Source organism: Ostrea edulis, chromosome 10, assembly GCF_947568905.1.
Source record: "Ostrea edulis chromosome 10, xbOstEdul1.1, whole genome shotgun sequence".
Taxonomy (NCBI): Eukaryota; Metazoa; Mollusca; class Bivalvia; order Ostreida; family Ostreidae; genus Ostrea; species Ostrea edulis.
Genome location: NC_079173.1, coordinates 6,532,690 through 6,547,596, shown reverse-complemented (window position 1 = coordinate 6,547,596; position 14,907 = coordinate 6,532,690). Strand labels below are relative to the sequence as shown.

At 36.0% G+C, this 14,907-nt stretch overlaps 1 protein-coding gene across 1 annotated transcript in view; it reads left to right on the top strand.

Annotated features, from left to right (window-relative positions):
• LOC125666611 (wolframin-like) overlaps positions 1-4,875 on the top strand; it is a 25,028-nt gene extending 20,153 nt beyond the window's left edge. The window contains exon 5 of the mRNA XM_048899799.2: positions 339-4,875. Coding sequence (XP_048755756.1) covers positions 339-2,090 — 1,752 coding nt within the window. The 3' untranslated portion in view covers positions 2,091-4,875. The remainder of the gene's footprint in view (positions 1-338) is intronic.
• Positions 4,876-14,907: the final 10,032 nt, after the last annotated feature.

Here is a 14,907-nt window from a genome sequence, read left to right as displayed (position 1 = left end):
GATATTCAGAACAGGAAATGTTTTCTAGATTTCATAGCCTTTGGGAGTAGTGATAATTTTTCACTAGTACTCAGGTGACCGATAAGGCCTGTGGGTCTCTTGTTTGAGTATGCTTCAGAGCTTGCTCAGAATTGAACTCAAAACAAACGTGGCAGAGTTTGAGTATGAGTATACAGGGTAAAAGTTTTATAACCTCCAGGTCAGAAACATAAAGCACAATCTTTTGTATGCAGAGCAGTGATGAAATATTGTGTAAAGAATTGGAAGTCTGGTAGTGTTGATAAAAGTCCAGCAATGATATTTGAATAATTTTATTCATTGAGACTGTATTTTTACAGATCACTAGGTATCCTAAAGAAACAGCTATAGCCTTGTACGAAACTGGATTAGAATACATCTCCAAAGAAGGCTTAAACTTTGTGATGAGGATGGTTCCCACCAATCAGATTTACCTCCTGTCCGTTTTCTTCCTCTACAGTTTCATCAGTGCCGCCCTCATCTTCCAGGTGGTCCCAGTGGTGGTCTTCTACCTGACTCTAGCCGTCATGGGGGTCACTACCATACAGATGTTTTACAAGAAGAGGAAATTAGTAGAGGCAAGCAAGTTAGCTAATGTTCTGAAGACATACAATGTTGGAGTGGATGTAGAAAAGACAACGTCTCAGTTCTCCTGGAATTCTCTGGCACCGTATCTAGTATTTTTTGGAGCGCTTCCTTTGTTGGTGGTCAGTTTCTCACTGGCTAACAAGAGTTACATCCCTTGTTCAGAAATCTGTGTGCTTTGTGGGGTGCTTTCAGCCATCTGCTTTGCTGCCCTGAGTGACAGTTATGACTTGATTACATTGCTGTCTCTGATATGTAATTTTTTGTCTGCCTTGCCAACGTTCTTTCATCATTTTCCAAAGATTCCATTTATCACCAAGCTTCTTCACCTACTAACTGATGCAATATTTACTATTCCTTGTGGGGCCGGGTTTAAGATACACTTTGGAATACCCTCCATTGCATATTTGCTAATCCCTCTGATTTTCATTGTGATGGCTGCACAGAAGTCCTGGAAAGGTGTCTACAGAGTCCTAGTTCCACATCTGGTCTGCTATTTTTGGTTCAATCTTATGTTAAGTTTCTTTCCATTTTCCTCATGGAAGGGTTTGATAAGGGCCACTCTGGGATATTTTTTTCTTCCCTTTTTGGTTCCCATCACTCTGCTTCTAACCGTAGCAGGCATCTTGTATGGGGTTTATTGTCTCTTACAAACACAGATATTTGGGAAGCTCTTCATCACTTTGATATTTGCAGCAATTCCTTTGCTGATGTCTCAGACAAAAGTCTTGTTAGGAAAGAAGTTAGATAGTAAAATTAAGAATGTGAAGATAATAATGATGGTAGTGTTTGGTGTTTTAGCAATCCTTCCCCTCATCTTTATTCGAATGCCTGCAGCGAAGAGTCCAAAACCATTCGAAATGTCTTACGAGGAATATCGAGAATTTTGTGGAGAGAATGATCTTGGCAAAAGTTTGAAATGTTTACACTTGCAGGGACAAAAAGTCACATGGACAGGAAAATATGCAGGCACGGAAATTAAATCTGTAACAAATAACGTGGAGCCGCTGTTGGGTGCATTTCCTGCTTTCATAGCGAATGAAATTCGTTGTTTATATGGACAAAGGTTTGGTGACTGTGAAGATGTGAATAAAACAGAATCAGATCGCAAACTTTGTAGAATCATGAATGACCTTGGTCACGAATGCCATTTGAGGAATCTCGACACGTACACGTTTGAAGTGCACGTGTTAATGGATGGAGGAAAGGTGAGGACAGAGCTGGATGCCGGACACAGCTTTAAAGAGATGCTAGCAGGTTTGGATGATAATGACACCGTAGAGTTCACAGGGACGCTAAGTCAAGATTTAGGCAGCATGAACCCCAAGTTGTCCCTGAGACATATCAAGCCTACCAACCGCGATCTGGCCGTCATGATGGGGCTGGAGGAGGAGAGCGTGGACGAGATGTTGATGAGAGAAATGAATAACGCCATCACTGTCACCTTCAACTTCTTCTGGTATCCACTTGTGGAATATGCGCCGTGAATACATTAGGCACATCTATTTGGTTAAATATCGCTGAATTCTTCACATTTTCTGCTCCATAGCTGATTTTTTTTTTCAATTTCTGTCTATACATTCTCGGTCGAAGACAACACAATGTTGATAGGTCCTCTCTAGGTACTTCGCTAGTAATCACACTGTGATCCGCCTTTTTCATTTGATATCTTCTCTGGGTTTATTTCCCTTCTGGAGTAAATAGTTTTCTTGCTGAATTTTAACATGGATGGTGTGATTTCTGATTGGTTAACAGAAAGCTGACGTCTGTGTATTCTTTCTGATTGGTTAACAGAAAGCTGACGTCTGTGTATTCTTTCTGATTGGTTAACATAAAGCTGACGTCTGTGTATTCTTTCTGATTGGTTAACAGAAAGCTGACGTCTGTGTATTCTTTAAGGGATTTGGATGGTCTAGATACAGTTTCATTTCCACATGTTTGATTTTTCTCTGAAAATGATCCACGCGTGACTAACAGAGGACATGGAATGTTTGTATTCTTAGTGGGGTTGTTTAGACTTGAATATTCAGTGCATATTGTATACCTTGGGTTTTGTGTGTGTTTGGTTTTTTTTTTTTTTTTTAAATGTTATACACCCCCTATATACAGTTGTATTCTGTCACAGTAGTCGATTTATTGGCTGGTGCCGGTGTGTTTATTAATGATATGTAATTTAGATACTTTTATTTTCATTGTTTTTTCGTCTTTTCCTCAACTGGATGTAAAACTTCTTTTTCTTTGATTTTTGTTGTTGAAAGAATCATATGTTTAAAAAAGGTTACATTAGATTTATCGTATGGCTTCATTCGTATGTCTCCATATGAGTGAAAAATTCTTGAGAGGGACGTTAAGCAAAATACAATCAATCATTCAATCGTTTGTATGGGTATAGAAAGGCAACATAGGAATAGATTTTATAATGTAGGCAGACGAGTGAAATCTTAATGAGGTATTAATCGTCATAATGACTGATTTAATTTTCAAACAGGAATGAAAATATAGACATCAGCAATGTCTGTTCCTGTTAGAGTTAATCGCCTTGTTGGGTAGCTCAGCCGGTTAAGGTGTCGACTGCTGATCATAGTCTGTAAATCGTGGGTTCGGGTCAAGCGGGGTTTATTATTTTTTCAAGATATATAACTTTCCACTAAAACTGAATTTTTGACTACATAAAGTAAATTTGAAAGTTTTGAATTTCAAATTATAATACGCAATTTCTGAGTTGCCCAATAGTTCTTTCCCTTTGTGGAACTCTTGCGCACAGTGAGACGCAAAACATACTATCGTCCACACGTGGTGGGTACAAATGCTTATCGCTGCCTTGATATATTGCCTAAAGGTTAATTATCAAACTTCGTGCAACCACCCAAACTGCAGGGACACAAAGTATTAGTATTTAATAATAAAATAGCTTAATTGAAAATCGATAATTACCATATTTCTTTGATTAAAATATCACTCGTGCAGAAGAGGAAATCAACAGTAATTTCATATTTAATTTAATGGTCTAATTTAATCAAATGTTATTCTTGATATGGTCAGTTTAATGTATGCCAACGGCTGATATAAACAAACTTTACACTTTCATTACTTTTATCCATATTAACAATATAGTAAATGACAAAATGTATACATCTTGTACCCACCCAAGCGTTCAACAGAACACTGAACGTACCTCTATCACAGAAGAGCTGATATCTCGGAAGTTGCGTATTGTACATATCCTCCACTTTCCATCCATATCAATTTTTTCTGGTGCGTTATTCGTCCCTAATCACAGTTGATATTTTACATATAGATAGTTTATATTTTGTATTCATACACTTTCGTATGTAGGTGCCATGACTTTTTACTGTACTCGTTATTTTATAGAACACTAAAATTTGTTTTCTATTTGAAATGTTTGTATAGATAAGCCTTTGTATGTATATCGTATACTCTATCCGTAAAACACTGATTTATGTCTCAAAATCTTTAATCTGTAAAACCTGATTCGTAACAGCTGTGATTTTATCAATTTCGTGGAACACAATTTTTTGTTGTTTTGGTGATTGTGCAAGACCATGAAATAAAATGATCAAAGAAGCACAAAGTCTGCTTACAAAGGAAGGTCATACAAAATCGTTCCATGAAATATTGTAATGTGTTAATTACGAAATGGTGGGGTTTGATTGTTAGTTGTTTTTTTCCCCACGAAATTTAATGTCCACGAAAACTGATGCACCCATAATACTGTAGATTTCTTATTTTACGCGAGTACTTATTATCGCGGAGTGACTCGTATACGTCAAATCGCGAAACCATTTAATTTCTTAATTCGCGAGTGGATTGTTGTTGAAGAGTTTTTACATGTACATTGTTGCGTGTATAGATTATTATTTCATGAGTGGCGTTTCTCACTGAAACACTAAAATATGTGATCATTTAAATTCGTCGCGTACATTTAAGAATCTACAGTATTTAAAGACAATTATATTTGCCCTTTTATAGGAGGATATGTTTTATACACGTTTGTAATTAATGTTCATATTCAAGATAGATGTTTGAAAAATATGAAATCGAAGATAATTCGTAAACTGTTTGAAACGACCATTGTGCAATACTACGATGTAGGAAAACATGTATTTACAAAGTTACATATATATATTATATATTATTACATTATCTTTTTGTCTTTCACTAAATATGATGTAAACATCATGTGTTAATAAAGAAATGCAATTTTGAAAAATGGATATTGTCTCTCTTATTCCAAATAAACTTGGTGCATGTTTTGTGTTTCATTATATTGGAATTTTGCATCACATTCTACCTGGTTTGATATTGGTAAGATACAGCGCATTTTGGCTTAGAAGCGAGATGTGTTTGTAAAACACCAATGTTTCCACATGGCAACAAAGTAATTATGATACCCAATGGAAGGTCTTGTAACAAGGCATAATTATGATACCCAATGGAAGGTCTTGTAACAAGGCATAATTATGATACCCAATGAAAGGTCTTTTTAGAAGGCATAAATATATACAATATGAAAATCTTATCATCAACCATTCAAAAGGCATCAAGGCAAAGTTTGTTTTTGAGTACGTCGCACTCCCAGATATGATGCAAAACATTTTGGCACTAGAGGAAAGATCTCTCAAAAGGGATGCACATGTGAAATATGAAAGTCCTGTCACTAAACATACCTAAGATTGAAGTTTTTCGAAAGGAGGTCAAACTATAATATCGCCGGAAGCCACACCTGTTGTCTTTGTTCACACTACATTCGTACGTCATAGCCGTGGTTGTATGATTGAGAAAGGCATATGCTTTATGAATATTCATGTTCATATATCAACCAATGGGGGACATCATTTTTAGATGTTAAAGAAAACCCACTCCAAGAGCGTTACCAGTAACGGAATAATCCGTGGATTGGGGAAAAATTGACACAATAGTCAGTCAAAATAACTATTGATACAGATTTGCAAGCATAGCCTTTGTCGTTAAGGTGGGTTTAATTTGACATATATATATTCTGTGCATACTGATTTTGACTACGGATTACTCCGTTTACCTGATCAAGATAGGTGGTTGTGAACGGTTGACATGGAATGCTTAGTCCTAGACACCTGACCCCACCTCCAGGAGTCCAGGTTTGCCTTACTCTTAATTGTTTTGTATTTTTATATGAGCTGTGAGTCGCCATCTTCATGAAGCTAAGGTTTTAAGGTGGTTCGGTACTGTCGGTAAGCCTATGGAATACACATTTGAACTATGAACGTTCTATCATTAACTTTTCAGCAGTTATAGCCAAGGTTAATTTTTTTTCAAAAGTAGGTCAAACTCCAAGGTGAACAATACAAGGTCAGCTATTTTGGTATCAGAAGAAAGGTATTGTCACAATACACATGTGAAATATGACACCCCTATCACTAACCATTCTAAAGTTATGACAAAGTTTAGAGGGTTTTTTTTTTCTTTTCTTTCAAAAGTAGATCAAAATGGTGAACTATGTTGGTATCAAAAGAAGTTTTGTCATAAGGAATACACATGGAAATATGAAAGCCATATCACTAACCATTCAAAATTCATGGCCAAGGTTACTAGTAAAAGCTCATGCGGACAAACAGACGGACATTCTAAAATCTATAGTACTAGAATCTCCGATAAAAATATTTGAAAGAAGCAGGAACAGTTTCGACAGTCATCTGGCCCAGAAAATGGATGATTCAGTGTTCCAAAATCTGGCATTCATAAAAGGAATATGTAAGCTAACCAAACTATGAGTTATATGCCACACGAGCTTGAAGTTGGCATAAAATTGCAACAAATGCCGAAATCAATGGGGAAAAAAAATTCAGAAAACATACAGTCCATGCGTGAGCACATTGATATCAAATACCTTTTTATCTTCTATTAATACACAAAATCTATTAATTTCGACAGATGGGCACACCTTTTCCTAAGCAATGATATGGATGAAATGCTCTTTTTGAAACAAAAAGGCGGAGAAAAGTCTTATTCATGACGTAATAATGCTATCAAATAAGCAATAACTTTGATTTAGTTGATATACATGTATTGTAAATGGTTTTAATTTCGCGGCGCTAAAAGTTCGCGGTTTTTCATATTGGTCTAATTGCGGTGATTTATTTTCGCGGAATAAAATTTTTATGACAAACACAAGACGTATTGTGTCACACTTGCAAAATGATTGCAGTTGTTTTAATTTCGCGGGAAAATCCCCGACCGCGAACACAGCGAAATTAAAACCACCGCATTCATTTCCCTATTTACAGCACTATTCTTGGTATATATCTAACTTTCTTAAAACACAGATTAACTTTACCTATAAATGAAGGCACATTCAAAACAGGAATTTGTGGGGGTCTTTTGATGTACACAATCGTACCTTGTTCATTTGTCAATGGGAAGCGAGGTAAATGTAGGATCTCGTTTAACAACCCCCCTTTCCTGAAGACAAGTTGCCGTATACAGCTTTAAAATCTGTTTTCACGGTGTTGAATTTACGGTGTTTGTTTTGTTTTTTCTGTATATATGCTGATAAATTCGAGATTTGTGTTTTGTCTATTTTGTATACTGGTACCCATGCCCAATATGAAATGAAGCTGATTTACAATTATCAAAATTGTACATTATAACTAATATTATATTTTCTGTAGTACGACAATCTTTATTTGTACATGTATAGCATAATATATTTTGTATACGGGAGAGGTTGTCTAAGTTGCTAGAACTTGTAACCTATCCCTTTGTATATTCATACAATAAAATATGTTCAAATCAAATCAACCAAATCCACATCAAAATAGAACAAATTGGGAACATTGTATAAACCAACAAATGACATTAACTAAAAATTGACACTGTTTAAGCCAAAGGAAAAACCAGTTTTGAATGTTTGTGTTTTACGAACGTGTACAGATAACTCGAACAACCTTCCATTCAAAGAAAATTACGAGCCTCGAATGGCGATGTTGAAGTGGATTGTTACTGGGGATTTTAAACCATAGAATTGAGAAATATCAATAGCATTTGACCCATCAGTATTACTTATATAAAGGGGGAAAACCCCGCAATTATGTATATCCAACTTAATTCATGGTTTTTATTTTGACTATTGTCTTCTATCCTATCTATCTGTTAGTTATGTAAACCGTGGTTTGCATTTCCCGTTGTTTAGCCGTTTACATTACGTCAAATTCGTTTACCTAAATAGATTTTTAAAAATCATACTTTGAGTTCAATTGATCCCACCTCTGGTATATTCATATGGCATGCCATAATATCCAGGGGTATGTGGAGAATTGACGTTATAACCGGTTAATTGTATTTATGTGGAGAATTGACGTTATAACCGGTTAATTGTATTTATGTGGAGAATTGACGTTATAACCGGTTAATTGTATTTATGTGGAGAATTGACGTTATAACCGGTTAATTGTATTTATGTGGAGAATTGACGTTATAACCGGTTAATTGTATTTATGTGGAGAATTGACGTTATAACCGGTTAATTGTATTTATGTGGAGAATTGACGTTATAACCGGTTAATTGTATTTATGTGGAGAATTGACGTTATAACCGGTGATTTGTATTTATGTGGGGAATTAACGTTATAACCGACTAGCTGTGGGGATTTGACGTTATAACCGACTAGTTGTGAGGAATTGACGTTATAACCAGCGATTCATAATAAGCAGCTTCTCGGTAACCTTAATTTACAGTACATGTAATTAAAATTTAAGATGACAATCGCTGATATGTCACTCTTCGGCATGTATGTGTTGTGATATTCCGGACAGTGAAGCTACAATTTCTGTTATATCTATTTCTTAATTTTAATACATGTAAATCAGATATACCTATACTGGACCAAAAATGAAGCCCAGCTGTTATTCCGTCCGTTTGCCCGTACGTCAAAAGAGACTATCTATAACGTGAAATTATTAAGGTCTTCCGTAACAACGGAAGACCTTCTACTGATTGTGCTGGTTAAGATTATTCCTATTATTCTTTTCCTTTTTCTAGACGCTAACTTTGAAGCTTCATATCTCGCTCATTTCTGCATGGATTTTGCTCAAATTTTCAGGGTTTATAAACTTTACAGAACAATTTTAAAATCATGTACTACATTTCAGAAATTCCCTTCTGTTCACGAGTTATTCCCCTTTGAATGAAATTTTAGGGGCTTTGGTTTCCAGACAAAGGCTCCGAGACTGTATAAGCTTGAGCAGAAAATGCATTGAAAATGAAAAGTAGGAGCATTGTAGTTGTGCACATCGTTTTTTTTTTGTTTTTTGATTACAGCGTTCGAAATGGTGTTTGACAGGGTTAAAAAATTAGGACGCCTAAAGGAGCAAAAAATTACACATATTTTCCTTTGTATCTTTTAAACTAAAAATATGTTGTTATGACGTGTAGAACAAAAGTTGTGCAAAATGTTAAGAGCTTTCTTTTGATATCCCTAAAAGGGGCTTGTCCCTTAAATTAGGGATCTGAGGATCTTCAAAATTTTCGCTTTATAACTAAAAAACGGTAAATATTTCGATATGGCTTTCGCTGGAAAAGTTGTTCTTTACCATCTTATTGATCTCATAAACATAATATTTTGCTCGAGTATTGTGTTATATATGAGTAAAAAGCTTGACCCGCAAACAGGTAACCGTATCATTAGGTAGGTGAAAGGGGAAAAATATGCGTATAACTTAAAGAAACTTGCTTTAATTGATAAATCTGACTTCATGAAATGCTAATATTCTTTTAAAATAAGGTTTTAACGTGATATATGGTTCCTTTAAAAATCATCTATCGACAACTTTTTTTTTTTTATTATTATTTAGTAGCTTTAATATAAACAATCGCTCCAAAGAAAAAAAGAGGAAAAGGTTATCTCTTCTACGTTTGTAATTAAAACAACGGTATATTTAATTGAAGAAACAAACCTTCAAGCATAGAATAACTCAGTCATTAACTACACGCATCTTACATACACCGCGGTGTTTGTTTTTGTTTACAATTACGTAACCGCCTCGAGGAATCATCGCGTGTGAACCAGGGCATGTACACAAAGTAAACATTGTCGTCCTAAATATAACACAGAATGTTATGTTTTTGATCATATTGGATTTTTCGAATAATGCAGTCTTTCCGGGGATGTATATACTTTTTTATATGTCCCTGGTCTTACGTTTGATTTGTTTTAAATTCAAAACTTTAGAGCATTTAGTCAGGCATCAATTTTAAAATCTGCAATTTAATATACAGTTAATTTCTCAATCATGTCTAATTGAATGTGTGTTTAATATCTGAGATTCATCGCTGCTGGACTAGCGATCTGTGATTTCACACTACTGAACACACAAGCTTTAGGACAAAATGCTATATAAATATGAATTATGCATCTTATAAATACAACGTCAACACCACATATAAATGTATACAATTTGTAACAGAATTCTGTTATAGAAATAAACACTGATAAATAAAACAAGAGTTTAGAAAATAGATATTGACAAACGTCAGTTCACGACTTTCTAGTCACAGGCATAGGTGAAAGGTGGATGCATAGCAAGTTCAAGTCCCCACTACCCACTAATTTTGCCAATATTAATAGAATACAAAAGCCTCAATTTACGACCGTGCCCTCTCAATATGTATTATGCACAGCCCCCTATCTTTCTGCCTAACGAGAAATTGAGTTTGGGTGTAACCCCCTCCTACCCACCCAATCTGAATTGCTTACAGCGACTACAGTCAGGATAAGATTTTTATAATGATAGTACCTTGATAAAAATGTTTCTGTCCATATATTTCGATATTGGAAATGTTACTTACCCTTTTTATACGTTTGCTAGAAAATAGCATGTTTGAAATGAGATAGTACCTTAAATTGATATTAACATTTTATTCATTGAACAGTTAATTGAAAAATCAAATTAATCTAGTATATTTTTTTTATGAATTCACCACTATGAATTAGATACAGATGCTGAATTACATATATCTTTATGGAATTAAAAACAAACTGCTCCGCGGGCTTCGAGATTTAAGCCCCTTACCCCAGCGTAGAAACCCAAAGATGTCCACATTTTCAAAGACCAGTATAGACGTAAAAAATCTACAATAAATCATAAAATCACGATGATGAACTCAAAAAAAAAAAAAGAAAAAAAAAAAAAAGAGGATAAGGTGCTTTGACTCGAAGCATCGAAGTATGGTCTGAAATATACTAATATTAGTCCTCTCTCTGACCACTCTTCCCTGCTCTGTATCTGTGGATGCTATGGGAAAGCAAGATAACCATTTTTGTCGAGGGGATGATGATACATATTTCCACACAAGGATGAAAAACATCATCAGTTACAATTTTCAGCATTTTATCGGTCCAAAAACAGGCATTACAATTCAATGGAAAATCGTCACCGTTATTGCCCATTGCCCCTTACGGAAAAGCAAGGTTTTTATGATATCCACATCATAAAACACTACTTTTCATAAAACCTTCCCATTAATATCTGACAATCTAACAAAAGAGACTGCCTCTTCGAGCTGGAAGAACAGACAAGAATATTACCGAACACTAATTATAGTCCCAGCAAACAAAGTTTGAGATATCGCCAAGTCCGTCTATCCGTGCAAATGTGCCCAGACCACAACTTTTAGAAATACACCGTAAGCTCATTCTTCACATAAAGATTATTAATGACCATAACATGAATATTCTTGATGTAAGGTCATTTGCACCATTTCTAAAGGTCTAAGAATTAAAAATTAATTAGAGTCTTAATATATCTTACTAATGGCAATTTTTTTTTAATTAATACTGATAAAAAGTTTCCATATGATCAAAGAGTTCACTTTTTAGAAAATACAAACCCTGTCCTGGCCATATCAAGTAATGAAGAAACATTTAGATTTCATACTTACAACAGATTTTCATGTTAACCGAGGCTGCATTAGGACCTGACCTAAGGACATATGGTCAAGTTCAAGGTTTTTATGTCGCACAGCTCCGACGGAAGACCCTCTCGTTGCTTTGCAACGAGCTTTGCTCTAGTTATACCTATAATCATTACACACCAGTTTCGCGTTACGTGACACTGTATATCTTAAAAATCCATGGTTACAAATCCACACCTTTATTGACGTCTAGTGATTTTTAAAAAGCTCTCCTTGTAAATTCCCCATGTCTTTTTGGGATTGTCAGTCAACAAGATGTAACTGCCATGAGATAACCGAGTCGTCTTTCTTGGATTTGCATTGTGATGTTTCGACATGATATTGTTATATCAATTAGATATAAAATTCAGTTTTGAAAATATTTGAGGGTAATGTGCTTAGAGTTGTCTATCTTTGCACATAACATCCGAAAGCATGTGAAAATTATTGTCAAAATTATCGAAATCAAACATCATGTTTGTTAAAGTAAGATATATTGTATTAAACAATTATTAGTTTAAATGCATTAATTAAAACTTTTGTTGAGGTTGAATTTTCAACATTTCTTAAAAAGACAATTCGCATTTGAGTGAATGATCTTACAATAGAAAATCCCCATAGGCTGCCTCGGTAAAAAAAAAAACAAAAAAAAACACCTTTTACGCAGCCCCCCAGACCCCCTGCCAAGGTGGCACCTTAAAATTTTCGTTTTTCACATAAACAAGGGACTAACATGCTAGGCCTATTGCATATTTCATTCCCATCAATTATTGTACATTAATCATATCATATAACACAAGAAAATGACTTATAATAACGAGGTAATGAGTCGCTTATGTTTGTTCAACTCTCGATATATCTTAAAAACAATAATAGAAAAAGTCACAAAACTCCGCAGTAGTCCATTGAAGGCGACACGAAAACAGGACACAACATACATATTTAATGCAGTCTCCGTAACACGTGCGGAAAACAAATACTAAATAATTCAGATGTATCATGCAAATGCCATGTAATTATTTTAAGGCTAAAAACATCAATATTGGTAAGGGACAGTTTATATGTAACGCAAATATGAAAAAGTAAAACCAAGATAATTGATGCTGGATTGATTACGTGTCAATGTGTTAATGAGACAAATGAGATTGCTGATAAAACACGGGATGATGATAAATCACCGCGCGGAAAAAAAATTAATTGCTATTAGTAAACGAGGGAATGTTATCTAATGAGTCGACGGGACCGTCATTGTCGGATGCCGAAGGACACCTTGTTTTATCGCGCATGCTCAGAAGACACGGGCGGTGTATACCGAGTGGTTCTTGTAATGGTTCAGAGAATTTTGGTGACAGGGAGCCCGACTGAACAATGTCACGTCCCGTGACTGCTATGTGACTACATTCTTTAACACCCCTCCTCTACTAATTAGCAGAAGGTCAGGACACCTGATACACTCACAATAATGGACACCTGGTTTGATGTATATTTGGACTTAATTGTGAAATCAGTAGAACAAATGCATTCTATATCTAGTAATTTTTATTCAATTCACTCATACAACGTAAATTTAGTTTACATTTCCATCATTTTGGAAACATGTTTGTTGCAAGTGTTGTTATATAGGAATGCGAAACTTTCAATCCAGAGTCTGTGTACACTTGGGAAAAAAGTAACCACAGGGTCATGAATTGAATGAGGGGGAAGACAAGTTTTCAAAGATTTGTTTTTCGCTGAAATATTTTCTGTTCCTTTACCTCTACGCAAAAAGGTTGATGCGGGCGGCCCGCACATAGAAAGCCGTCCCTGATTAGTGGCAGGTTACAGGATTCACGGAAATGATTCCATTTTGGTGTTCTCTAGTATAAGATATAATTTGTTATAATACTTAAAATATGAAAAGTGAAGATAACGAACAGTGATCAATCTCACAACTCCTACAAGCAATACAAAATAGAGAGGTGGGCAAACACGGAACCCTGGACACACCTGTGGTGGGATCAGGTGCCTAGGAGGAGTAAGCATCCCCTGTCGACCGGTCACACCCGCCGTGAGCCCTATATCCTGATCAGGTAAACCGAGTTATCCATAGTCAAAATTAAGTGGACAAGTGGTAGGGGATCTGGCCGAATGCTATATGCAAGGTGAAGATAACGAACAGTGATCAATCTCATAACTCCTACAAGCAATACAAAATAGATAGTTGGGCAAGCACGGACCCCTGGACACACCAGAGGTGGGATCAGGTGTCTAGGAGGAGTAAGCATCCCCTGTCGACCGGTCGTACCCACCATGAACCCTATATCTTGATCATGTAAACGCAGTCTGATTAAAACTAGATCCTTTGATCCGCTAATGTAGATCGCTACACAATGATCTGAGTTAACCGTATGACCTTTCGTTTGGAATATTAAAGAGAACTACCAGCCAATCAGATTGCGTCACACAGATAATGAAGTCCCGGTTAATTCGCACACAAGTCACAGTAATCTCTCTCCCACGAAGATTATTCCGGTCTATTAAGCTGAATAAAACAAACCTCGCAGAAAATGCCTCCGGTCATGGTCGCAGCCATTTTTAACGTATGTAAATCGACACGAGAGTTTATTGGAAGACATCGTTGACAGAAATATGACGGCGTGTGTTTAATTGGCTTAACAAAAAGTCATAAAGACGTGACCCTCTATTGCGTTATTTCATATCTTTGTGTAGCGATCTACGTGAGCGAATCAAAGGATCTGATTTTAATCAGATTGAGGTAAACGGAGTTATCTGTAGTCAAAATTAGTGTGCCAAGAACAGCATAACAATTCAGACAGCATTTGACCCAATGATAGGTTGTATTGGCAAACTAGATTGTTGTATAAAATAAATAAATGTTTATTCGGTATATACAAACATATATACATACATAAATACCATGGATAACCCATTAAAGCTCGAAAGCTTATTTCCAATGGGGTCCTTTGGTGCACAGATGTTTGCGCTAGGGGGTTATTTATGTGGTAGGAAACCGGAGTACCCGGAGGAAACCCACGTGTCCAGGCAGGCGACCGCCATACCCTCTCACTTACAACCACTGCCGATCACGGGGATCGAACTCAGGTCGCAGCGGTGAGAAGCGAGAGCGCAACCCGGACACCCTAACGACATAGAATTTGCAAAATGCTGACTTTAAACGAGACTGTTGAAACCCCTGCACCATAAACTTGTTTGTCAGTAGATTGCCTCGATTTAAAAACTGATCATACGCAGAATAAGCTCTTGCGTGTCGAATCAGTTGAGAGATATAAACATCATATGCAGGTGCTAATGGAATATTGCTGCATGGGAAGTTGACGACGGAGAAGCTGAAATCA